The sequence below is a fragment of the Schistosoma mansoni genome, chromosome 1 (genome assembly GCF_000237925.1).
Source record: "Schistosoma mansoni strain Puerto Rico chromosome 1, complete genome".
Taxonomy (NCBI): Eukaryota; Metazoa; Platyhelminthes; class Trematoda; order Strigeidida; family Schistosomatidae; genus Schistosoma; species Schistosoma mansoni.
This window is the reverse complement of record NC_031495.1, coordinates 17,551,028-17,578,961: the sequence shown is the minus strand read 5'-3', so window position 1 is coordinate 17,578,961 and position 27,934 is coordinate 17,551,028. Positions and strand designations below refer to the sequence as shown.

The 27,934-nt window shown below is 33.1% G+C and overlaps 1 protein-coding gene across 1 annotated transcript; it reads right to left on the bottom strand.

Annotated features, from left to right (window-relative positions):
- Nucleotides 1–6,353: 6,353 nt before the first annotated feature.
- On the bottom strand, nt 6,354–19,833 carry Smp_019950 (putative protein phosphatase 1 inhibitor potentiated by protein kinase C). The gene is made up of 4 exons (XM_018793493.1): nt 19,581–19,833; nt 19,464–19,544; nt 19,382–19,423; nt 6,354–7,168 (listed from the first exon to the last, which is right to left on the bottom strand). Exons 1-4 carry the CDS (start codon nt 19,797–19,799, stop codon nt 7,133–7,135), a joined length of 378 nt encoding a protein of 125 aa, XP_018647999.1. The 5' UTR covers nt 19,800–19,833; the 3' UTR covers nt 6,354–7,132.
- Between the last annotated feature and the right edge of the window lie 8,101 nt (nt 19,834–27,934).

Below are 27,934 nucleotides of genomic sequence, written 5' to 3'. Positions count from 1 at the left end.
AAGAAAGAACAATGTTGTGGCAGAATAACATGAATCAATTTATTTCGTGAATTCTCCTTAACTGCTTACACTCTAAAACCATAGTATTAGTCATTGCAATAAATGTACATAATTTATATTAGAAACGTCTAAAATAAACCATGTGAAAATGTGGAGATGGAATAATATTAAGAGACCGTAATATGGAAGAATTAAAATTGTTCAACATCTGCTTATTTATAGGTTAATTATACGAATATTCTAGGAGAGTATATAAGCAAAATATATATTTTCTCTTCGAAACCGAAGATAAATTATGTAAAATGCAGTAGTTGAGTAAAGCTCAGAAGAATTAAAGTACTAGAATTTCGATTAATGTTTATAGAAAAATAAAAACGAAATCTTGCGTAATAATTCCACAAAAAATGTCACCAAGGTAAAACAATATTTATAACTGCTTCTTTCTGGATACACAAGTTCGGATTAAATCTCTTTATTGCAGCAGCTTCGGCGAAGCGACGAAGTTTCGGGCTCTTTTGTTTGTTGATTATTTTGAAAGATTTTGCAACTTCAACAACAAATTCGCTATTGTGCAAATGACGAGCAATTACACTATTGAAAATATTCTGTCCGTTTTGTCTCACCTTTTGTGGAATAGGTTCAGAGATGAGGACACAAACCCTACTTTCTGTTCTTCGATGTATGTGCTTTGACACGTACATGTAAACTGATAAACACCATCAGAGGTAATATAAGGTTTTCTTAGTATTCCCTTCAGTTCAGCAATTTCATCGCCATTGAAGCCATATTTTAGCAAGACAGGTTTTTTCTCATCTGTAGGATGTTCCATTTCTTTTTTCTAGTCATTCCGTAATTACTGGTGAAATTTTGTAGATAACCGTTCTCATGTTAGCAACGTTTAACCATCGTTAATTCCTCCTTAACTTTATCCTTAGGGCATAGCCTGAGTACACGGTTGAATAGCGTCCTAATCAAAGCTCTTTTGTAGTCTATAGCACAGAAGCCGTGGAAGTTCAAACATAGCCCACTCCTGATGCCCTTTCGATAAATTTATCTTTCTAAGCGGTTATTGGTATTACGTTTAGTACTAAGATCTCGAAAATGAAACATCTTATCATGTCCACCTCTCATTGGAAATCTGATGTTAGGATGTTCTCTGTTGAGAAGGCCCGGTATACGAGAAGGATGTTGGGAATCATTACATGCAACAAATATATCGTACACATACCTGAAATACAACCTAGTGTCATTTACTGTCGATTTCATAAACAAATCTCCTGATATTAGGCCTAGAGGACTCTCCATAGCCACCCTATCAATGTGACGGTACAGAATATCGTTGAATTGACACTGAACATCTTTAGTGCACATCGGTATTAGTTGCTTAGATTTGTCTTTTGGTAAGGGAAGTAGGTCAGCAAATTGAAATTCATTACAAGGTAATTGATTTTATCAAAAAGAGACTTTCTAGTCATATTACTCTGTCTTTAGTTTACCACCTATCATAAGGATGTGATTTTTCTGTTTTCAGCCGGGTCGTTTTCGGGAAGTATAATAACCAGACCACGTTTTTCCTTACGCCTGAAGATAATGTCAGTCAAAAGCAGCAGAACTCTGAAGTTATTCATCAATACTGAATTCATAGTTCGAGATTTAAAATACGATTCACTAATTTTGTTGTACTTAATTAATTTCATTTAAAGCTTATCCATTTAACTGAATGATGAATTATCTTTATTGTACAAATTAAAACGAGATCCATTAGAGAATTTAAAATTTAAAGCTTTTTTATGAAAAGAGGTACATAAATTTCACTGAAATCATTACAGAAAAGAAAAAATTCAACATCATAAACAAAATATATTCATGTAGTTGCAGTTTTAAAAATTGTAATTAAGCCAATGAATAGAGTTTTGTTGTATAAAACAAAAGCACAGTTTTACTCTCACAATTTGTTTGGTTACATATTTTTATCTGAGCAAATACAACAAAAAAACTTTTCAAGAGGAATTACTTATCAGAGAATTATCAACAATATTGGTCCAATAATTGTTAGATATTTTCTCAGATATTTTGTTTTAGACGTCGACGATAATGTTAAATGATAAAAATTACTACTTATCAAATGTAAGCGTTAAAAATATAAATCATGTTATAGAATGTTAAAAATCGATGATGGAATAAATATTGGGTACTAGCAATGATTGATAAAATTTTAGATCATTATGGGTTATTTCGACGGGGAGATTTATTCAGAATACTAGGTGATTTTTGTTACAGATTCGCCACAGTAAGGGGTACCGCTGAAAATTAGGGATCACCGGACGACTTCGTCCTAATATGAGACTACTCAGCAGTATGTACACGTGACTCTGATAGTGATTGGACATTGGATTTTTACTTTTCGAAATGAACTCTTATGAGTTCGTGACCGTCGGAATTTATCCATGTTGAAAGCGAACTAGTCGTAAATGATATTAAATAATCACCATGTTATACCGCTAATTGATAAGACTTGCAAATTTATGCCACCGGATGTCCATTAAGTGGGTCATTGATTAAGTTATCACCACTCCTTGGGAAGCGTGTGTGCACTAATGAGGAGTCACATGTTAGGACAAAATATTTTTGCAATGATCTCTGGTGTCTAGTGATACTTCAACTCTGATTTAAGTCAATGAAAAAGTCCTCAGTACTAAAATATCTTTACTTACTATCAATAATTCTTGTTGATGCACTTTATTTGTAGTTATCCTTCATTGTTAGCCTCTGTCTAATATCAGATGTCTAAAGTTTCCACTACTCACTGAGTATACGTAAGGTAGCATCTCTGTAAAGAACAACATCTCTTAAAACCCCTGATACCTTTTCACTAAAATCCATTGTAATAGCAAGGTTGTTTGATTAGAACGATTGACGAATAAAAGAAATGATATCCTTAAGGCAGCTACTTCATAAAGGTAAGATATTACACTCATCTTTATACTACCCCTATTCCCCACCTATTTATTTTTTATTCCTTTTTAAAATTTTAACCCTTGTATAAATATTTTTTCTTAGGTTCACTAGCAAACTTATTGTTAATCCACAGTGCTTTTAAATACATACTACGGTTACTCCTAAATATTTAACTAAGTACTTAATGTGCAACCAAATTTTCCTATTTAATTTACGAAATTATCACAAATCACAGGAAATAAAAATGAATGGAATTTGGAGTTAGAAATCAGTCACTCTCTTTAATGATACTGAATTACATACGTTAAAAACATTTCGAATGAGGTTGAATTTTAGATGTATGTTTGAGCAGTTAAAAATTCCTATCCTTTTCTTAAGATGAATAAAAGTGAACTATGATTTTCGTCCATCATTTCTTTTTGGATGATTTTGGTTTTATTTTGAGGGACCTTAAGAAGTTCCAATATCTGGTTAAGTAATTTTCCAAATGCTCTTTTGATGCGCTATTCCGATTCAAGAATTTATCACTTGGTATTCACTTAGTTGTATGATATAAAGCTCAACTTCTTAAGATTAGTTTCATAATTTATCTTTATCGGTTAATTAAGTTCTATGTTACGTCGAAGCTAAAATAAACTTTGTCATTGGGGTCGACTTAAGCCCTAGGATTTTTCTATTGATCCTTACCTTTCTTCATTAAATGAAATTTAGTCAGAAATAACCAAACGTGTAATAATAATTATATAAATATTTCGTGTACATTTTTGAAAATTTCATAATATATCGTTCTTGGTGAGTGGTATTAGAACAATTGTGCTACCCGGATTGAAAGAAACAAAAGTTTAAAATAGTCCTGTTATTTCAGTAATTCAGTGGTATATAATTCAGTCTCCACAACACATCAAATCAAAATTATGTCGTGAGTGACTTGCTTTTAAAGATTCTTTAAGGTTCTGTTATGAAACCTTGATTATTAGAGTCGGTAAAGTCAAAGACTGACTGAAATGAGAAACTTTATTTAGTTGATTCGAGCTAAACGACCGAATCGTATCACACTTACCACGAAATCAATCTACTCAAATGTTTTCTATTTCATTAAAATTGTTTTTATACTAGCTTAAATGTAATCTAGAAGAAATATTCCGTTAATATTAAAATCTATCATATGATACCTTGACAATTCTCATTTCTGTACAAAACAAAATTCTCATCTTTTTCAAATTCCAAAACAACCCAGGTCAACAAAATTGTTTGAAAACATTGGACTGAAATTAATTTAACTCCTATGACATTCACATACTTTAGTCTGGATTATGAAGACACGTATTAGTGCTGATGTTGAAGCGGTTGTGAACTAGTTTGAAAAAATGCATACTGCGAATAAAATACCTTTTGAATAACTAGATGCTACTTTTCTACACAACCACATTTATAGTTGATAGTGGCAGTGTGATAGGGTTTTGTAGGAACAATTTCTTTGATGGATTTACATTTTACATTTGGCATTTTTGAAGGATACTATGTAACTAAAATAGCTTTCTTACGTAATGTCAAAGATGAGACCTATGAGGAATAGAAATACTTGCTTACATAACTGAAGTATTCAACAAGTCATTCGTAGATCTTGATACATTGACGATCAGATTGGAGTGAGAGATCATGCATAACAGTTTTTATTTCTAGAATGGGGGTTTATCGAGATTGTAGTATTGTAACAGTTGAATTCGTGAGTCGATCTAAGTTAGACCAGCAGTACCTCTAGGTTTTCAAGGTTGGTCTAGTTTAGATCAATTCAGGAATTTAACTGTCACAATTTTTATTTTGTTAACAAACGTCTACAACACAAGCAATCAAACATAATGTGAATGTATATACGTATATATGTGAATATAAAGTTCTAGTAACTAGTCATAATGAATGTCATAAAATGCAAATAACGGTTAAAGAATTTGTATTAGACATTAAAAATTCATGCAGACTGCACGTACTGCTAAAGTGCGAAAGTAAAACATTTCATCTGTAGAGGTTGATTCAAATGAATAGTTTCTTAACACAAATATCTGCAAACTTTAATCAAATAAAGCTCCTTCTACTGCCCATACTTAATTTTTTCGTCATCATTTGTGATTATACATTCTTGGAATATGGAAACCACTACACGACTGTTACGTTTCCTTCATCAGTCAACGCAAGTTAGGTGGTTATTAAGGTTTTCATGATCTGGTAAACAAAACAAATCAGTTCTTGTAACTTCGGTCCTTAAAATTCCTTTGCAACTTTCGTTGTCCCTAACTGTATAAAATGTGTTTTCGAAGTAATTTCTATTGACAGCAAAAGATTTATTACCATATCGTCTCCAAAATTATCAAAAATTTAATCTGTATTCATCAGATTCTTCCACGTTTACACTGCTACCTTTAAATCGTGTTTTTAAACCTGATTGGTTTAGTCTTACACTTTAATCTTGTACAAATAACTGAAATAACTTTCAAGTCAGTAAACGGATTATTTAAGCAAGCCAACGGGATTAGACGAACAAGAATAGAAGTCAGGTAAAATTATCCCAAAATATACTCTTGAATATCTTTTCAAAGTTAACAATAGGTATGGCCGATTCACGAGGTTCCACAGAAGCACACTTTAAAAACAGAACTTTTAACTTCTTTCTAACATGGCCCTATAATTTCAATGAAAAGACTACGATGACCCTTTTCAACTTACTTATTCCTAAACTAATAGCACTGTTGTGCAACAATGTCAAGTATCAATATTTTGTACTCAATAATTTTATGCCGTATGGGTGAGTTATACTTGCTTTTCAATGGAAATATCAGCAAACATTATGTGTCAAAAAACTTAACCATCAAATCCTAACTAAGATTAAGTTCTTCAACAGAGTGTTTGACTGTTGACTTCAGTAAAATACTACTAGAACATCTTGAAAAAAAACTATTCTCATATTTGAGTATATATATAGCTTGTTCGTGAAGTCAAGCATGAACTGAACCTCAAATTAATATTTTCAATCCCTTCGTTACGGCCTGAAAACAGAAAAGAAGAACGCGAATCTACATACAAGCCGTGATCAGTGGTGTTAATCTGTGTCGAGTGTGAGGCAGTTACACACCAAGGACAATGGAAAATGGTCGCACAATTTCGTGGATTGTTCGGAGTTAGACATAAACACTGTTGAATGCTGGCTCAGTGGTCTGAAGGTTAGGCGTTCGCGCGAGATTGAATGTCCTGAGTCCGAGTCCCGCATACAGGATCGTGGATGTGCACTGCTGAGACCCATATTAGGACAAAATAGCCGTCCACTGTTTTCAGGTTTTCGGTGGTGATCTAACATTTATCACTTTGTGATTTCAATATAACAGAAAAATAACACTAAACAATGTTAACACTTTAAACGATACTTTATTCGTACATCGACACTCAGCAATATTTTCTTCTGACTAAAATATTTATATAAAAGATACAAAAAGATACAATAAACGTGGGTACACGCACGTACCCTAGCACACTAGTATAACATACACGTAAAGTACTGGGGTACGAAAAATAGACTGTCAGTTCTTTTATAATATGATTAATACTGGTAGTAATTGTTTTAAAAATTGTAATATTGTTGTCAATATTATTCTGGTTTCTTCATTATTTTCGAAGAACGTATGAGTACGAATACAGTATTAGATTAAAACAGATGGAGTGTGTCTGTTGAAAGTTACAAGACACTAGGTGAGTCCAAAAAGGCATACAATGACGATGAAAATAAAGAAAATAATAATGCGAGAGGTCATGAAAGAGGTACACATATGAAGACAACTAGACAGCGAGAGAAAAAAAAGAATTAGTCTTCTTAAATTAGTAATCAAAGTTATTTTGGTTCTTGAACATCTTCCCCTTAATTGTTTAAAATTATCTGGGATACAAAAATGCTACTTTATTTTAAGGAAGTGATATTTAAGAATTAAAAATACTAATACTAATAATCATAGTAATAATCGCTGGACATTTATTATAGTTATTATCACCATTCACACAAGATGATATACACTTGTTAAAATACATGTGTTTATTACCAGTGTAAAGCTGTTTACATAAACGAGTAGTTTTCAGCCTCCTTATTTATTGATTGATTTCATTACTGGATACAAAAAGGCGATCGGTGAATTCACTTCAATTTTCGTAGAAGGTTTTGTATAAATTCCTTTAAAAAAGTGGTAAAAATATCAGAAAGATATAAATGAGAAAATAAATTATTATCAATGAAGTCTTGAATTGTGTCTTGCAGCAAAGTCCAGAAAGAGTATTTTAAAGCATCAGCTCAAAATGCAAACGTGCTGACAGACACTGATCATTTGTTACCCTGAATATCGACAATAAATATGATATAGGCTCTTCAAAATTCTCATGAAGACATTTGAAATATAAACCAATTTCTTTTAATTTATCTTTTTATTATTCCTTTACATTATTGTAATACAGGTTTTACAACTTAAAATTAATATTCATCAAATGGTTATCAGTTGATTAATAGTATGTAATTAAGTTTAACACCATTTACAATAGACACTAGCAGTTGGTAATAAGATGAATAAAACATTAGTCGGATGGTTACGTTACTATAAGAATAAGAATGTGATTTTTTTTAGCTCACTTAACGTTCTTATATAAAGGATACTAAATACAAGAATAAAACATGATAAGTCATTTTAAAACATAAGCGATTTGAGGATCCCAGTCTTGTATATTATTAATTGCGCACCAATAAAACTAAGATCCGACTAGCAGACCTAACTGTAGCCAATCATACCATAAGTAAATATGACAAAGAAACTCAATTATAAGGTACTGGAATGTATGCGATGATATTGCAAAGCCTCTTTTTGGGAAACACTGAAACTCTATCAAATTCTTTTCATTGTAAAAGAACGTCAAAACAGTAAACAAATGCGTCTACATTACATGTTAAAAATATGAATTACTGAATATAACAACTGAAGACAACATGATCATATGGTATTCATGAAGTCTAAAATTCAAATAGATGAGTCACTTGTCAGTCTTAGCTAAATACTTTCTGTTTAGTAAGTAAAACTGGTTATACTATATAATTTAAATATCCCCTAATCATTAAAGGGTACTACTATTTGGAAGAACATCTATTGAAGTTGAACATTCACTGTTGTTTCTGGTTGTTTTGTTATCAATAAATTTAAATTTTCGTTAATTCAAACTATTATTCACAGAAGTAAGCCTATTATCACAAAATCTAGATTGCTGCTATCTATTTTTTTGAAACTGACTAAATGTTTTCAAGCGAAGTTAAACGTAAATGTACATAGTAAAAAGGCACTTGATGTACAAAGATTATGGAAAACTATCTGTTATAATCGGGATGATAACAAGCGATATTAATTTCACTTTTCAGTCGTCTATGAAATGCGACCACATTTTAGGAGGTCATTATATTATTTATATCTGTTGACTATTGACAGTGCTGTTTACAATACCGTATATTTATTATAACTTAATAAATTATAGATTAATTGATGTTAAATACGACTCAATTCAATTTAGACAAACCTTACCCTAAATATATCGTATAAAATGTAGTGTATTCAGATATCACTTTGATTTATTTTCAGGATCAAATAAATCTTTATCCATCTTCTTCGAGCTCTTACCTAAGTAATCTTATTCACGATTCCCAGTAGGTGATATTTCTATAAAACTGTTATATAACAGGATAGAGTACTATATTATACAGTTCAGTGTATCTTTTCACCAACAAATAACTGATAACAACATTTATCATAACGACGTTGAATATCATAAACAAAAGTTACAGTTTGTTCTAGGTACTCATATATAGATTGTAAATCGCACATTTATAATCATATTATTTAGTTAGTGTTCTGGTTAGGATCCTTCTATGACGACAATCTTATTCTGATAAAAAGATATTTTACTAAAATATTGATCTTATTATCTTGAACTATATGACGACTAAGAGTAAATCACAACACCAATTATTTTCGGTTTATCAATAACATTGTAAGCTGTCATCAGTATTGGTTCAGTTTGAACTGATCATTCAGGCAGGACATAAACCATTATATAGTAACCGAGGGAATCAAACAATCATGTATTAACTGTTTTGTGACGTCATGTTCTCTCTTGCCTTAATCATATTCCAAGTGAGTAATTTCTTGTCATGAAACTACTTCAACTGAGGAAACAATGAAAATCATGGACCACCAAGCAACTCCTTAACAATACCTTAGTTTAAGTCACCTAGGTAGTGTTCAAACGTGGTTTCACCAATTTTAGAAAGCAGGACCTATTGGTCTTGCGGTAACTGCTTAATGTTTAGACATCTGAGTTCAAATCCAAGGGTTTACGTCTTCTGATTCAGCTATTTCAGAAAACACCATTTGACACCACTGGCGAAAAACTGCCTCAAAATCAACTTTGTTGAACTTCAGTTACGATTTCCTACCAAAACCTCAAGGGTTCATCTCGAAACCAGTCACTATGTATAAAAAAATAGAATAAGGCATTATTTCTAAATAGCGATTTCATATATTTGAAATTTTCCTTAGTTATTTGAACTGAAAATCTTTCTCTCAGTATTTACTTTACAAGACCATCAAAGGAAAGATGGAGTCATGATCAACACATAATTATCATCAAAACTGTTAATAAAAAAACAAATCAAACAAAAATTATTGATCATCATATTATAAACTATTTAATTTGTTTCGTAACCATAATATTTTGTAGTTGTTTAATACTAGTGCCCACATTTATACAAGAAAAAGAAAGCACAAAATGTCCTTTCCTCGTTTTCATTATGTCAAAAAAATAGTGAGAGGATCAAAGAAAATAAATTAATAAAATAATATGACATTTTTGAACAAAAGATAAATTTCAGTCGGATAGTATGACCAATACGTTTGCTGTATGTAATGAGGTTAAATTAGATCACATAGGAGAATAAGTGATAGGATAATAAGTAACAGGTTGAGCTTTAATAATCTAAGAGATTTCCTAACGAGAATTTTAAATGAAATTAATTATGGGGAATGTGCATTTTTAGTTTAAGAGACTTGTAGGGATTATTAACCTTTATGGCTTACATTACGAACTGACCATTGTTAGATAACTAGTTAAAACCAGGAAGCACTGGAAAACCTTTTGTACTTATATATGACTACTCAGTAATCCTCATGGACGACTCGATTGATATCATTAATGACTAGTTTTGAACGGTAATTCCATGAATTCTGAAGAGAAAACGTGACGAAAAGAGTTCAATAATGCCGAGTGTAAGACAGTTACTTACCGATGGCATTTGAATTTAGTTGCGAAATATCGTGAACTGATTTAAGTTAGAAACGTAAACGGTTGGGTGTCTATTCAGTAACCTAAAGTTCATGAGTTCATCGCAAAACCTGAAGGTCACATATAGTTAGAAAAACTTTGTAAACTTATTTGTTTATGAACAATTTTTCAACACAAAATAAAAACGAAACCGCTTTGTTGAACAAATTAAAATGTTTTTTCTAATTAATTTTCATTAATCAATGTCATTTAGGTGTTTTTTCTTATCTCTAAACCTTTAACAAAATCTAAAACTTCAAAAAGTTCATAAGACGAAATACGTTTTGTTGATTTTAGCAATATACACTATGTATGGAATATAATAAGTACTAATTCACATGAATATACTCCTCTGTGATTTTGACCATTGATTTAATAAAACAGAGTACTTTTCGTAACATAGGTTAGGTCTAATAAACGATGACAAAATTGATTATCTTTTTCTAATCGATTCACTTCTCATCGACCCTACATTTTGTTGAGTGTTTTAGGAAATGACATTTTTATAGTTATTTATAGCAAACCAAATAACTGTGAGGAAAAGCAGTCGTTGAAATAACTTGCGTAATTGAGATCATAAATCGATGAGTGTTAGACCACCATTGAAGACCTTGAAGCACTGGATGGCCGTTGGGTCCTCGTATGGGACTCCTGAGCAGTGCGTATTCACGATCCGCATGCGGGACTCGAACCCAGGATCTTAGGTCTCGCGCGTGAACGCTTAACCTCTAGATCACTGGTGCTCAGTGCTGAGGAGTCCCATACTAGGACGAGATGGCCGTCCAGTGCTCCCAGATTTTCAGTGTTGGTCTAATATTCATTGCATTATGATCTCAACCATAAACTCAACAATTTCCACAACCGCATACTGATAACTTTTGTATAAGTTTGGAGCATTTGATTGCACGATTAGTTAATCACTGATTGGTAACCAAGGTCGTGTTTTCCTAGTTCTTTAGTGCTGATTCAATTCTACCACTCGAATTACAGTGTGGTCTGTATTCTAGTTGACACGGCATGCGTGGGTCTATTTGAGATGAAAGGTGGTTGGAGATAGTCCACAGAAAACCTTGGAATTGATTTTCGTGTTAATTGTCGCTCGCCGGTAAGTTACACCTTCTGTCTTGAAGGAACCAATGCCTCCTGTAGGATTCGAAACTGCGTCACGCATTTTTTACATCCTGTGACACTATCATCACTCTGAATATTTTTTAACACCACAAAACTTTGTTGTATTTAGTTTTCAATGAGCCACTAAAATAAACAAGATCAAGGTTCATCTCAAGTCTACTAATAAACAAGTTGACTGAAATTGACAATATGGAAACCACTGGGCTTCAGTTTTGTTACGTAAAGGTATTTTTTGTCACAATGCTTCAGGATTCTCAGGTTTATAAGGGGCGAACGATAGGGAGTCTAGGGCAATATGGTATATCAACGTCATAACAGCTCGGTAAACCAACTGAGAGTCAAAATGATGAAACCATAGATTACTCGCAGTCATATCACTTAGTCCGACGATTACAAATTCCAAGATATAGTTGACAGATTTATGCCAAAATACATTTAAACGTTATTAAATATCTGACGGATTTGAATTTTTAATTTCTTAAACTCTAACTTTTGTCCATTATGAAGGTGTTTCATAAGCAAATAGCTCAGAAAAGTAAGATCTCAAGATTTCCGAAGTATATAGTAACTATAGTTAAAATGAATTACAAAAAATTTATTCTCTTAGCTTATTGATCACGATACGAATATTATAGGTAGTATTTTGATGACATTAACGACTAGACATGTAAGACTGGTTAATATAGATTGACAGATTTGTAGTAATTGTACTGCCTAAAATTCATTAGCCTAAGGCGAAAAATTGTAATGATTAAAATCTTATATGCTTTTATTCTATGAATAAACAAACAAACACTAAAAGCAAACACTTTTTTAGATATCTGACAACGGAGTTACAAATATAACATTTGACAATTTTCCAGAACATAAATACTTAGTATAATATTTTAGTCATCTATGTGTTTTTATATTTCTATGAACACCTTTCTTATAAGTCCTCCTAAAAACAAAATATTGAAAATCTTACGTACTTTTTTTATTTTTGTTTATTGATTAGCATTAAATCTAATTTTTTTTTGTAAACACTCTAAAGCCTTCTTCCTTTCGTGAACTTATATGAGACTAGCTTCGTTATGTTTGAAAACCAGGATAACTATTTTATAATCATCAGTTGTCTCCAGTGACGACAACAAAAATGAAATATGATTCCCCACTTCATGTTGTATACGAATACTTAGGTTGATCGCATTGTGGATTGTTAGCAATAAATGTCAAATACGAAATATATTGAAAAAATTAATTTCAAGCATTTATATACAAGCGGAAGACAAACACTGAGTGAATAGATAAAACTTTGGAGTTGGTAACTCACTAACTTAAGATAGCAAAGCTATAGCATTAATAAAAATATTTCAGATACTATATTATATTGTCAAGATATCTTTTATGCAGTTTTATGTATTTAAATGAACTGACTGTTCATTATGCTCTGTTTTACACAAATGAATAGCACTAATACATTGTAAGTATTGTTTTTATTCCAACTTTTAAAAAATATGAACTGATACCAAGATACGAATAAAGATAGTCGTGAAATAACGGTCAGTTAAATAACCAACCTTTAAAACTGTACTAAAAATAGTAATAACTCCTTTTGATCAAATGAAAAATGAGGAAAAAACTCTGGAAGTATTCGAAATAATAGCATTAAGGAGAAAGCAATCGGTTTTTTAATCCAAAACAACACATTTAATGTGTAGCATCGCATCGACTCCATTATGATGATGAATGATGAAATATAAAATTATTTACTTCATATACACTCTATCGACTTATCACGTTCATACAACATGGATAAAAAAAATTCGAATATTAGTCTCATTTAGGATAGATATATTTCATGTTTCTAAATATTAAACACCAGACAAGCAATGTTATGCAGTCAGTGTGTAAAGCACTGGAATTTGATAGTACACCAATACAGAGAATATTAAGCTGACTCCATTTTTATAAGCCATGTAAAAATACAAGAAAGAAGATAAATGCACAGAAGCACACATGTATAAAAATTCCTTCAGGTTACAAGTGAACTATTAACAGAACCAAATTTACGAAATAACCAATAATATCAAAACGGTTTGTCTGTTCAAAAATTAGGATAAACTCATGTCGTCGCTATAAGGGAAAAGTTACTATACTTGTAAAATAATATATGATGAAAAGCGTCAAGGTGAATTATTCACGCGGTTTGATTTGTATTACTTTATAAGTCAGTATGTTTAACAAGTGAATGTAGACTGAATACATATATTAATCACGTCAGCTTCATGTTTAATAATGAACTATTAGAGGTGACCATTGATTAAATGGCGAAATAAGAGATTCTACTTGATATACAAAGAAATTTACAGAAAATGAAATTAAGTAAAACTTTCGATACCAAATACTTCGAGAATAAATCAAGTCAGATTGATGTCTCAAAAGCTTCACCAATAATAAATGGTGGAAAGGATTTCAAAATTAAATTGTTGCTTAGAAATTATTTCTATGATAGGTATACTCTGGGATCAATGTATGCTACAATGAATCCAAAGTCATTCTCCTAAGTTTCTAATTACTTAATTTTTGCTATATTTTAAAATTTCCTATCATTTAATTTTAAAACAAACAAGAATTTCATCACAGCTGACATCGAATCAATGGGATCCAGTCGGAATCTACTACACATTTCGTAAACACCCAAACATTCATTAATGACAGTCGTTGTTTGATATGATTTGATTAATAAATAAGAAACTTTTGTTTCCCTAAAAAATGCATTATTTCTCAGTAGGAGGCTGTCTCTAGTACTTATAATTTGAAAAATATTCACTGTAGGACATATCATTCGAACAGTTCTTCTATGCTTTACATTTTACAATGAAAATACTTAACAAATTTTGAAATAAACATTTTTAGAAAATAGATCTCTACTGATTATTTGTATCACATGTTGGCTCTGTTGGATATAACCACAGAAATCAAGTTGTACTGAACAGGTGTTACATACTTACTTAAAAATCCCTCAACAAAGTACAATATTACCCAATAAAATATTGAACCTAGGATCTTTAGATCACATAGCCTGCAAGATATTTTTCAGGTGAATAGTGATATATATTTAAGTTGCATAAGAGTAAATGTTCAACGGCTGTTTCAAGCCACAATAAGAGTAAAAGTAACATTTTTAACTGAAAAACAATAAATAAAATGACACAAATTAACAGTAATACAAATTTTCCTCTATTTTGATTAAAATCCTTTGTATTACACAACTACAGTTACTAGTGACGATAAACAGTGGTTAAGCGATGACAGATATACAAAACACTAATAACATTTTTGGGAATCTTTCAAAACATTAAACAAACATTTGAGAATTAATAGGTTGCACTCATTTACTATTTAAGGGGTAATACATATAATTTATAAATCCAAAGTTAACATATCAACCTTTCAGTTTAAGTGTATACAATGTACCGTAAACTCATATTAGGAGAAATGAAATAAAAATGTTTCATTTTCGTTCTTATTTTGTAGTTTTTTCTCATTTTTTTTGTCGAAATTCTCTTCCTATATTTGTCCGTCCTTGTCATTTTAAACTTATAATCTTACACATATTTGTATTTACTCTCCTACAATGCTTTTCGTATTGTATAATACAAATATTTATTCCTCAGTATTTTAAAATTATCATCAACTTATAAAAATCTCAGAATTTTCTAGTTTAAATTAGATTGCAATTTCAATATTTCTTGACAGACTCTTCATCTTTTAATTTTCAAAGAGGAATATTTTGTTAACATTGAAGTTCTTGATTCGTTGAATCTTGCGAAATGAATTAACTGTATGATATTTCTGTTCAGATGACTCTGTTTGCAGACCATTCTAGTTCACTCATGATGTTGTGATATTATAACAAAAAGGTTATGTAAAATACATGACGAACTAATTTTCTTAAAAACTCCTCACTACTAGTAGTCTTCAAATTATGGTAAGATAGAATTAGATGATAAAAATCAAAATGAAGAAGGCATTATCTTGTGTGACGCTCACGGCCGCTGATGAAATAGTGGCACTGCTTTCTACATTTTTTAATAACTTACGACTGAAGTGTCTTAAAATGACAGTCCGAGCAGAAACAGCAAACTTAATATCTCGAGCAGTAGACTTTCCATCTATGGGTTGCAGGTTTAGACCCTAATTAGCCTCATTCGCCTCGAATAACCGAACAGACTTCCAAGCTCTAACAAGTAAAACTTATCTCGGGGTACCTGAATTTGTAATTGGTAAGTCTCATTAAACGAAATAATACTTAGAAAGTTTGATAACCACAAGCAAACATTATCGACAAAACTAAACGAAAAATAATAAACAATTTAGTTTAAAATTCACCTATAACATCGTTTCGTAATTAAAATAAATAAATGTTTGATAAAAAGCTTATGATCCGACAACTTTTCCATTAGAAATACTTTGATGACTTCTATGTTCTGAATGAGTAGTATTGTATTTAACTGTTATCCATATTCTACGAAAATTAACCAAATTTTACCCTTCTGGGAAATAATTACTTAATAAGTTCATTGTATAACCCATATATGGATAAATTTTAATATAGTTTCTATCATTCTAGTTCTAAAATGAGAATAAAAAGTTCACTTATTTGTAAACTAAATATGAATAGCAGATGAAATTCCAAAAAGAACACCATGTAATTCCTTAAGCTAATACCGAAAAATACTCGTTATATTGATCAGTCAATATGATATTAAAAAGTGAACCATCATCTTCAAGTAGCTAAATCAAGTTTATGTGCTGATATTGTTAGAAACATTTACTGCCGTATAAAACATTATGCTTGAAGCAATTTTAGTCATTGAAATTTAAACGATTTCAGAGTTTCACTAGGTAGATTGATCTCGATTTTTTCAAATAACTACTTAAATTCTGATAGCTGAGACCATTTTGATTATATTTTTTACATAGTTTTCTCTGTATATCCGGTGTTTGAATCTCATTAGACCGTTTTTTTTATTTTGATGAATTTCCAGAGAAATTACACCTGCTTGTAATATTCCTGGTTATGCCTGCCTCCTAATATCTGGATTAGTCGGTTGTACCAATCTTTACCACTCGATGCTCAATATAAAATAAGTCCCGTTAGAAAACTCCGAACAAAATAATTGGTCTTCCATTATTATTATTGTTATTATTATTATTGTTATTATTATTACTATCACTATTATTATTGATCGTGATCTAAGGTCACCATCCAGGTTTTAATTGTACAACAAACGAAAAAACAATCAAACATAAAATGAGACAAAAACAAACACTTAACAGAATTTGAGGTCAACATAGGACTTCTTTAAATAAGATAGACAATAATTTCTGCACTAGGATGCCCCATAACACTTGAAAAAAACACTTATCTGATAGAACGCGTACATTAAAACTATTATAACTTAATAAATCAGTGACCATTTTGTGTGGTTTTTGTGGCACAACCTTGTTCATACGTTTATTTTGCACTTTGAATTAGAAGTTAGCTGAAGAAAAGCGTTATCAGTTCTGTTACTTAATACTGAAAGTAAAAATCGGACTATGATTGTTCGTCAGGGTTTTTAATTTCTCTTGATCACATCTAAGACTGAAATGTGATCAGTTTTTATCGTCAAATAATAAGCTTAGGCAAATAACCCGGTTTCAATGCAGAATTATGTTATAGTGTATTTTGGATTGCAGCCAGTATTAGGACTCAGGGCTTGCTGTTATCCTTATTCGAGGGATCGTTAGATAGTTAAAATTGCATCTCGGTGTTGATGTTCACACTTAGATCTTATTTCGTGCTCATTACTTAAAGCCCTTTCATGTAATTTACTAGATTAATAAATCCTAATAGCCACCAACTTGTTTATATGGTGTGACCATGATTTTTGTTGGTTTACCAGCCGAATTCCATGGTATCCCAAATATTGTGATATGGAAAATAATATTCCGTATGCGTTAAAAGGTCTAGAGAAAGTCACTGACGCACCAATGCAACAATTAGTTCTTTCTGATCAAATATGAACTTGCGTTTTTACTGTAAAATCTTGGAGAAAAATATTAGCACATAAGACGTAATTATTAAGTTGATATTTTAGTGTACTGGATTTGTTTTGCACTTTTTACTGCAGTATTGAATTAGGCAGGCCGTTAGCACCATGTAATAAGACACATTAAAAAACCTTCTTAATGAAGGTCTGTAATAAGGTTTTAACGATTACACCACTTTTTCAACTGATCTACAAATCATTTTGGTTTTGTATGCTGATTCACCATGTCTTCCAAAATTACACAAGGCTTTTGAGTGAACATGTCACCAAAGTTCACATAAAATGTGATTTATTATCAAATAATGGATTAGAAATTTTTCTCAACTAGTTAAGTAATCATGTAATGACGTCTCCTTACTCAGAAAACTATTTAACTTTCAGTCAAGGGCAAAATTCTGTTGGAGACGTATAAATTAAATATCTGTTATTTAAAATCTTGACGACCAAATAAGAAGTATTATCCATGGTTGTTGAAGATGATCTAACAGTAAATACTTTTTTAAAGCACAGTTAAAGCAGACTCTTGTGACTTTGAGAATAGCTAGAGCTCCGTGTAAATTATATTTGACTTTATAAATTCAATTCAAAATATATTACTAAATACTTAAATGCTTTTATAGCTTTCTCAATCTTTAGCTCTACAAAAAATCAAGATTTTTGAACCGCCCTGCTATTTGATTAATATTTTCAGAGTATCCCAGAAAATGAATAAATGTTCTTCTTTCTGGCTTTCAGTCCAGTTTTTTATGTAAAGACTAATGATTCTAACTAGTCACTTAAATGTTGTCTATTACAGTATAAAACAGTGATTTAAGGTCATGTGTCATAGCCATAAGCCCACAGCTGTCCATCTATTATTCTTAAGTAGCGTTTTTGTCTTCAAAAGTAACCAAATGTCACCTAAATTATGTATATATTTTGGAAGGTAAATAACCTGAATTAAGTAGGAGTGTTACTTTGTCGTGTTTGTTACTACTAGTTAGATCAGCAGATCTTCAAGTTACCTGATGTCGTTCACCAGCAGTTTTAGTCTCAGCAGCGAACGTCGAAATAGTTACTCACCATAAGAGAATAGATTCATAAAACCTAATACTTCTAAACCCATTGACGTGTATATTTAACCGTGAAAAACACATTTTTCTAGATCAACTTCTACATTGCCTATCAATTAGTCAGAGTCAATATAGAAATCTTGCCCCTCATTCTATTACACAAAATTAAAGATAATTTACGAGCAAAAAGAAGAAGTCTTATCCATCAAAAAGTAATTAATTAGCATCACAAATTTTTTACTGACTAAAATAGTAATATGTCACACAACTAATTTTACGAAAATAGCAGGATCTTACAATCACGGAACCGAAAATTGAGGCTTTTCAAGTCACAGAGTTTTCGTAAGGATTGGCTTACTTCGTCCGCCCTTATGTCTGATCAATGTTTACGCTTATGATACATTCAACTATATCTAACTATATTTGGGTCATTACGTGGAAATTTTCAGAATGTCTTGTGTCTAATCTCTCGTCAGTACGAGGGATAAGCCAGTTTAAATATTGGGCAGCAAATGATTTTATCTTAATTCATAACTTATTTACCACCAATGTTATTCGTAATCTGAATTTTTAAATTCACAATAGAATTACCAAAAAGGCTCACAATTGGTGATTCATAACAACATTTTTAGTAAAAAACACCTCTAGTGACCAAGACAAAGCCCATAGGTTCAAACTAACTTTGAATCAGATGACTAAGAACTCAAAGTTGACGAGAAATAATCCAATAAGATGAAAATTATGACAAACAAATTCTGAAAACGTACTTACATCGATTTGTTCCTGTTTAGCCGGACAGGACTTTAGTTTTTCCTAGGCAAGACAATTTAGTTCAAAACATATATTCAATCACTTTCAAATTTCGCACTTTCTCATCATTTGTCTTAAGATCACTTATTTCATCCAGATCGATATCACAATCGTAGTCATCGACCTTCAGGACAGGGCATGTCAAAAATTTCACACTGACCTCTGTGCAATAAAGATTACGAAGATGTTCGAAAACAAAATTTTCAAGACGAATCTTTTCGCTAATTTTCTGACGAGTCCTCCTATCGTATTTTGCAGTCAAATAACGTTTACGTTTTGAATGATCTGCAGGGGCATCAGTGGCGAAAACCACCTCCCGGTTTTCTCCTTTTTCAGAAAACCCGTCACTGCTTCCGCTCACTTCCTTGCCTAAATTCATTACTTCAATCCATTTACGTAGGTATAGCGATAACATAAAACGAATACGAAATGTTTGAGGACTTGTACAAAACCTTTTTGAAGTAATAAAACAAAATACAATGTACAACAAATTATTGCGTAAATAGGAGCAGTCATTTTGTATTTTTACACTCAATGCAGTTTTTCGGAGGGTCACAGTAGATTCCTTCGTGCTTTTTTTGTTCACTACTATAACTAAGTCGACTAGTTATTTTATAAGATGCAATTACGAACACCTCAACGATGAATTTGTTTGAACCATGTGTTTTCGCTGTATTCGCTTGTTCTTGATCATTGATAACTTAATGGGTGTGTGCAAAGAGACGTCTAAAACAAAATTTATGTCAGTCTTATAGAAGGAAAAGCATAGCGACGTTTTTATATACACCTTAGGCTCATCAGTGTAATTAACTATTAGGTGGACAATACAAATGGCTAAGTATCAAAAGCAGTCTGACAGCGTGAAGTGAATTTCAAGGTACTTTAGCGCATTTAGAGAGATGTGCTAAAACGTGTATAAAAATCATTTAGGAAGAAGACGAATGCACATCTTATTGCAAAATAGGTGACAGGTTAAGTAATCGCTGAAAGCCATTTGTTATTATTATAACAGCTTTAGCAAATATTGACGAAAACTATTCAATTCCTCTTTCCTATCTGGTTGAGATTAATTGATATAAATGGCGACACCTTCTAGCTCACAGATTTCTCAGTCACTGAGAAGTATTTTATTATGACAAGCTCTCATATTACTCATGTTGCCACAGGTTGTGTCTCACAGCTCTTCCGACGATATAATTACTAAAATTTGAGGTTTATTCGTGGATATGCGTCCAAAGGGTACTTATAACCCGGCATCAATCGGAAACAGACCTCTAAACACAATTGTCGCATGAAAAAATCACAGGCACCTTTTAATTCTTGACTGAAAGATGTACAGTGATTTATACAGTCCGACTGTTTAGGTAAGCTGTCGGGAATTTCGCCAGAGGTTATTGGTAGTTTTCAAATACATTTTTACATTCAGTTTGCTGGATAAACGTTTTTAGAAAGGAACTAATACAGACATTAAAATCTGATTGTGGAGAACACTCATTGGATGGTTGTAGTAGGGACGCCTCTTAAAACTCTGAGTTATTTTCATCGTCTGTTCTAGACTTTAGATGTCGATTCGCAACAATATTAATGATGACCTCAGATGATTCACCACACGCCCTGATAACTGCCTTCAGCACTCTCCGCAATACAGTGTAGTCTCCTCTCAAAAGCCGGGGTACAACAATAGAGGACAGTAAAGAACAATACTCATTATACAAGAATTGATAACTTGTAAGAGTAAATATCGGGTAATCCCAGAAGCATGCAGCTTCTTTATATAGCACGTCAGACTGAAAACTTTATTCGATAACAGTAAAACATGAGATCAGGAGAGATCAGAGGAAAAAGCCACACCAAGATAAATGACTTTGGACACCGTGTTTATTAAAGAATCTTCAATAATAGAAGCATTATGGAATCCCAACATGGTGTTTAGCTGTTCAAGCCTCAGGCTAAAGTTAACAGTTTGACATTTAGACGGATAAAGTATGCGACCAATAATAACGGACGACTATTCAATATGAGACAAAAGCTCATTAATTTCTATGGGGTGAAACAAGGTAGACATTATATACATACATTGGGATCGTCTGCATATCTCACAAAAGTGTTTTCTGTGGAAGATGGCAGATCATGCAGAAAAAAGAAAAAGAGAGATGAAAGAATAGCTCCTTGTGGTGCGCCTTCACTAGACAGTGATATGAAACATACTTTTCACATTTTTGATATCTTCTGAGCGATTCCTGTGTTATATTTTCTTTGTCTTATGTAAGAGCATACTCTTTCCAAGCTTGCTACATACTACAGGTAGAATAAGAATTGTACAACCGGTTACGATAGAACAAAATAACATCGGTACAAAGTTAGTGTGAGTTCCTTCTTGTTTATTCTTTATCAGCTTCTTACTCTCTTGTACACTATGTTGCCTTGCCATTAATATTATTTCATCACTCGTTTCCTTACCTTATCTGTAACTAATACATATCTACACTTTTCCGCCTACTTTGGTAAACAACTATCCTACATTATAACCTTCTTAATGCCTATACTCTGATTGACAATCTGTACTTCACGTTATAGTCAATCAAAGCACTGCATCGAAACCATTCCCACAGTCCATAATTTGTAACTATCTGATAAGCTTGTAAAATGGTACTTATAGAAATGGTGTTTTCCAACAGCATGTGAAACACAGAGCATTGTGTGAGGTAGGATATATATCCAAAAAAAGAAGTCTAAATGAGCCTAACATCACAAGGGAGGGAGGGTAGAGTTACTGACCAGCAAGCATTGATGGTGTGGGCGACGACTTCAATCCACCCCTCTTTGTAGGGCAGAACAGTTTTTTCGTATCAGGCTTTTTATGGATGAGAACAAGTCAATCAATCTGTGATATTGAGGCCCTTCTCCAACACCCACCATTGAGACTCATGTTTCTAATTTTTGTGCTGGATTAACTATTCTACTAAGACAGCCTATAACATGCTAACTCGGACTTTTACATGAAAACTGTGTGGCAGACATCGGGTGACGAAAAAACAGACTATAAACGATATGATTGTTATTTTACTTAACACACTACTCTCTATATGCACTCTCTGTTCTAATAAACAATCTTCCTCAATCCAACCTCAACTTCACTTCCTTCATTCGAACCTACACCACCTTGATAAATATCACAACTGATTGTTCTTTATTACTGCATTCTCTCATATGGAGCCCCTGATCACATTTCACTCTAGCAACATGAGCTAGTACGAATTTAATCTAATAATTCATCATACCTCTGTCTGTCCTACTACTAAATGTTAAGCATTGTTTATCGTACATATCCGAATGCCTTGCTGCTCCTCTGTTTTTTTTCTTTCTCTTCAGAATCTTGATCTGAGGGTGAAGTTGAGGAACTCCTGACATCTGGAACAAACTACACTTAGGTGCTTTCCCAATGTCTACCTTATAACAAATATAAACTTAAAAAGTTGCATTACATAAATACTTAGCACGACCAAAATCCTAACACAATTTTTGCGGAGATTGGATCTGGTGTGTAACTTGGACGTGATACCCCTTTAGAAAATATTTTGAAGAATACATAATATATCTGAACGAATGAGCCGCTATTAACTTTTATAGATTATATTTACTAAACAACCCTGCTTGGGATGCATACCGTAAATCAGTAAATGTTGTAACTTGTAGATCATGCCTGTAAAAATGGCGTGTACCCGCCCCTGTAGAAATATATTATATTATTATATTACACTGATCTAAACAAGACAATGGAGTACGTTTACTAGACTCATATATTCACACACCACTGATGAAAACTAAGTCTTAATAGGCATTCAAGCGAGTGAAGAATCTACTGCATTTTGATGACCTAGCGATGAAAAAAAACAATAGTTACATGAATTAAAACCAACACATATAAACGACAGTGAACCACTGAAGGCAGTAAGAACAAATTCAGTAAACTCATCAGCGAAAACAGAAAGTGCAGATGATGTGCGGTCTGGATGTAAACATTGGCAACATAGACATTATTGTATTTATTCAAGTGTTTCGTAGTCATCTCAAAGTTAGACAGTCCATAAAGTTATTTGAAAACTTAAAACATGCAAAAAGTATTAGGCAAGCAAGTTGCTCTACCCGTCTCTTCCCACTTCTACCCCATACACGACACGACCTAGTCTTCCCACCACACGTTCATACACGCAAGGATCGAGGTTTTGTCTGTAGTTCAATGAAAAGAAACTAGACGCCCAAACGTTTTCTGGAAGCTCTCGGGACCCTTTCGATGTGGATCTTGATAACGTCAGGTTGTGGATCCTCATCAGCCTTCTGTTCATGTGAATCTGTAGTGGCATTGGATCCTAACCAACATCTTCAAAGCTGAACATGAGATAACTGAGAAAATAGACTTTCAACATGTAACACAAAGACAAGGTCAATAGTTGTGGATGCATGAACGTTCACTCAAAACTCAAACTTACTAAGTAACATGGCTCGGCCTTGCATAGCCTGTGTCTTTTATACAAATTAAATATTATGTTTTATCCTCAGTCTTAATGTGTTCTCCATCATATATTGGTGATTGATACGATACAGTAAGTCGGTGTAAACAATGATGTGACTTCCACGTAAGATCTTAGGATCCTTAGGACGGTTGTGAGGCAGGGACATTTATGGGATCAACCCCCATATAATAATAAAATAATATATTTCTACAAGAGCATGTGCACGCCATTTTTACGGGCATGATCTACAAATTGCATTTGTTGGCTCATAGTATGCTTCGCAAGTAGGATGTTTGAATAGATAAAATCAATAAATGCGAATAACAGTACATTCGGGCAGATGTCTTGGAGCGTTAATGACTAGGTTTATGCTTTGGTATTACACTGAATATAGTCTTCAAAATGTTTTCCAAAGTGGCATCGCGTTTACGTTACACACCAGATCCAAGCTCGACATAATTGTGTTAGAATTCTGGTCGTGCTAAGTGTTTATGCAATACATTTTTTAATTTTACAATTTTTATAAAGCAGATCTGTAGAGTGCTCGGTATGAACTATAGCCTTGAGTAAGCGCGCACGTCAAGTTTGTACCAAACGTCAGAAGTTCCATAGCTGTGCCCTCAGAGCGGGATACCGAAAAAAGAGGAACAAAGGAACAGCAGGGCATTTGGATATGAACGCTAGGCAATGCTCAACATTTTGTAGTGGAACAGAGAGAGTTATGATAAATTAATAGATTATATTCATACTAGCTCTTATCGCTTGGGCGAAATAAGCTTAGAGCCTCCAGATGAGAGCATGCAGTAACAAAGAACAATGAGTTATGATATTTATCAAGGTGGAGTAAGTTCAAATAGTGGAATGGAAGTCAGAGTTAAAAAAAGGAAGACAGTTTATTAGAACGGAAAGTGCATCAAAAGAGTAATGCGTTAGGAAACTAACAACGATATATTTTAATGTCTGGTGTTTATTTAGTTAGTTTTCTTTCATCAAATACCAACCATATATCAATTCCATAGCACGAAAGTTTCAGATAACTGGTCGACGATCTGCGGCACAAATATAATTTCAAGCCACTGGTGAAGATTTCGTGAGCCCTTAAAAGTTTAGTTTTTGGAAACTTCAACATGGCTGAGCTTTTGGAAGGGTTTTCCAACTCATTGAGCAAAGCTGAGCAAGCGATTAAGAATGACTGTCCTGACAAACTCCGAGATGTATTGAGAAACGAAGGGACTGCGTTTACAAGTGATTTAGTAACAGAGGAAAGTCTTGTTAATCATCAAATACGTGAGAACCTACTTCATGTATGCCCATGCCACGTTTTTGACGCGATGTACACATCTCTACTTTTGTCAAATAACTCATGCTATATTTTTGTTACGTTGATTTAACTATTTCATGTAACTGTTAACCTAGATGACATGTTATTTGATCATTTCGATTAGTATAAGTTCAACCATTTTAATTGCCAGAAGCTAATTTTGGTTTCGCATGTGTGAGTCTGCACTTAGATTTGGTTACCGCAAACACATAGGTTGTGTCCCTATTAAACGTGCTCGGGAGATAAACTAACTGTTTATGTTTCTTTTAACTAATGAGATAAATCACAATCTAAGGAATGGTAATGTAACTCGTTTGTCGACGTGTTCCAATTCAAGCTACACTTTCTTGTGGTGGAGCTACTGGCATTACTGGGTTACTTAAACCGAGGTAGATGGGATGGGGTTCAAACCTGCAACCTACAGGTTGGGGACGGGTGTTGTGTCCATTGCTCCATAGTTGGCAACTTGAGGATTGATGAGATGTGTTAACTTTTACTGTGATTTCTCAGATCCAATGGTTGAGTGTCTATATGTTTCTGCGCACCATTATTTTGTATCCAAACCCACTCGTCCGTCAAGTATGTTGAGTTGTAGTCCACCAACCTATCCACTACCTCCTTCAACTTACTGTGTCGGCTGAATTTGAATAGTTCAGGCAAATGTTTTAGATGGTCGGACAAAAACACAATTATTCTAACATGCCATTGTAGAAAACTCTTGGCTTTTTCGTTCGCTTCACGAGATATTTTAGCATAACCGGCTAGACTGAAAATCATCCAGTGGCTCAGATGCATTTTTTTCTGTGGGTTGTGATAAAGAATAAATGCTATATTATTTTATGTCTGTATTCTTTCGTACCGATAGTGTTTTCCCAATGCTATCCAGCATCAACTTTGGTTTTCAATAATAACCAAAGTGAAAAGTCACAGTTAGGACCGCAATTACACATTAAAACCAATGAAATTCTTTAATTCTTGTGATAGGCTATGAATTTCACTGATAAGTCACCATCGCAAGGTCTTGAAATATTATTTCTATATACTGATTCATCTGTCTACATTCTCCTCGGTCAGTCATGCGCAACGTAGAATCCTACACATGCATCGGTCCAATTTTCTACACCACATTAGCACAACGAGATGAAATTCCTAAAACGAGTCCCCGTAGTTGTAAAAGTAGTAATAGTATCAGTGATAGTCACATCTCGCATATCACAATATTCTATTATTGTGCTTTTTCACAGTATTATCACGGCTGATTCACTATGTTGTCCACTTTTACTTATTGGTGTTATTAGCATCCGCTAAGTCCACTAATCTGTGTATTAGTAACCAAGTTATCAGGTAAGTCCTAGTTACGCTTTTTTTGTATCGAAATCCTTCTGATTAGTCAGCGACATCAGAATTTCTGGAAAACTATGTTATCTATTGTGATGTTGAGTTGCTCAGCATCTAACGGGATTCGAAATTATCTTAGCTCAGCTCGTCTCAATCACTTAGTATTCTATTTCCCCTGAGGTCAAGTAATGAACCTACTGGTACCTTTTGTCTATTTTAGGACCATTTTTTCTATTTATTTTATTCAAACACATAAGTGTTGGTATAAGAAGGCACCGAATATATGTGCATCACACTTTATCATTCGGTTTGTGTGAATGCTATGATATTACCCGGGTGCCCAGACCAAAGTAGGTGGTTTTCTTAGGGAGTCACTTCCCTATGCTTTAACCCAGGGGTCTTATCCACAAGGCAGTAAAGTGACGTTAGATGATGCAATCCCATGATAGTCGGTGACCAACAATAGGTTCATACGCTATTTGTCTCCTTAGGATCCTGGAGCTCATGTTCACTATTGGTTTGAAATCAGGGTTTTCCAACTCCCTTAAATAGATCATCCACATCTACCAACCCGGTTAAAACGCTGGACATTGGCGTTTCGTCCTCTCAACTCCGTAAACAACATTCCCGCCACGAGAAGGCAATAAGTAAGACTGCCCTGACAGTGTCTATATATGCATGGGGATGTGAGATCATTCCGAGAGGGAGAGCTGACTCTCCCTACCCTCAGCCGTACCAGGGCATTTGTGGACCTAAGGACTATCAAATTGTTATTTAAATTAAGATATGTAGTGGATTTCGATTAAATAATGATACTACTCTCGTATTACATCAGACTATAAATGACTTTAAGAAGCAAGTGGAATTTTATCGACACATACAGGCTTATAATACCCGAATCCTATGAGTGAACTAAATGATTTTGATTTAGTCGTAAATCAACCTAGTGGTTATTGAACATTCACCGAATAATGAGCTTCAGATGATCGTTTTCCCAGTAAATGTGGGTGGTCTCCTGTTTGCGTCAGGTAAAAAAAGGGAATCTAAACTAAAACAGGTTAATAAATAAGAAATTTCCCCTAAAAAGTCACAGTGGGAGACGTATCAGATAACTGTCATGTATGTACTAAAATATTTTGACATTCATACTCATTGAAATTTTTACATCTTACACATGAATAAACAAATCACTTATTTTATTGCATTGGACATTTTAGTTCGCTGTTCACCAATCAGCCAGTCGGTGTATTAATCTGCTCTTAAATCCACCTTTCTATTGGAATTCAGAATCCCCTAACTTTCTTGGTCATACTCCATTAGACTTAGCTATGAGGCGACATT

Bases quoted from the DNA above. Each gene is read 5' to 3' on its own strand.
- Smp_019950 (XM_018793493.1), bottom strand. From the start codon at position 19,799: ATGAATTTAGGCAAGGAAGTGAGCGGAAGCAGTGACGGGTTTTCTGAA. The intron at 19,545-19,580 runs GTCAGTGTGAAA...CCTGTCCTGAAG, and splicing joins GTAATCTTTATTGCACAGAG to GTCGATGACTACGATTGTGA. The intron at 7,169-19,381 runs GTAAGTACGTTT...ACTTTTTTAAAG, and splicing joins CTAAACAGGAACAAATCGAT to GAATTTATACAAAACCTTCT.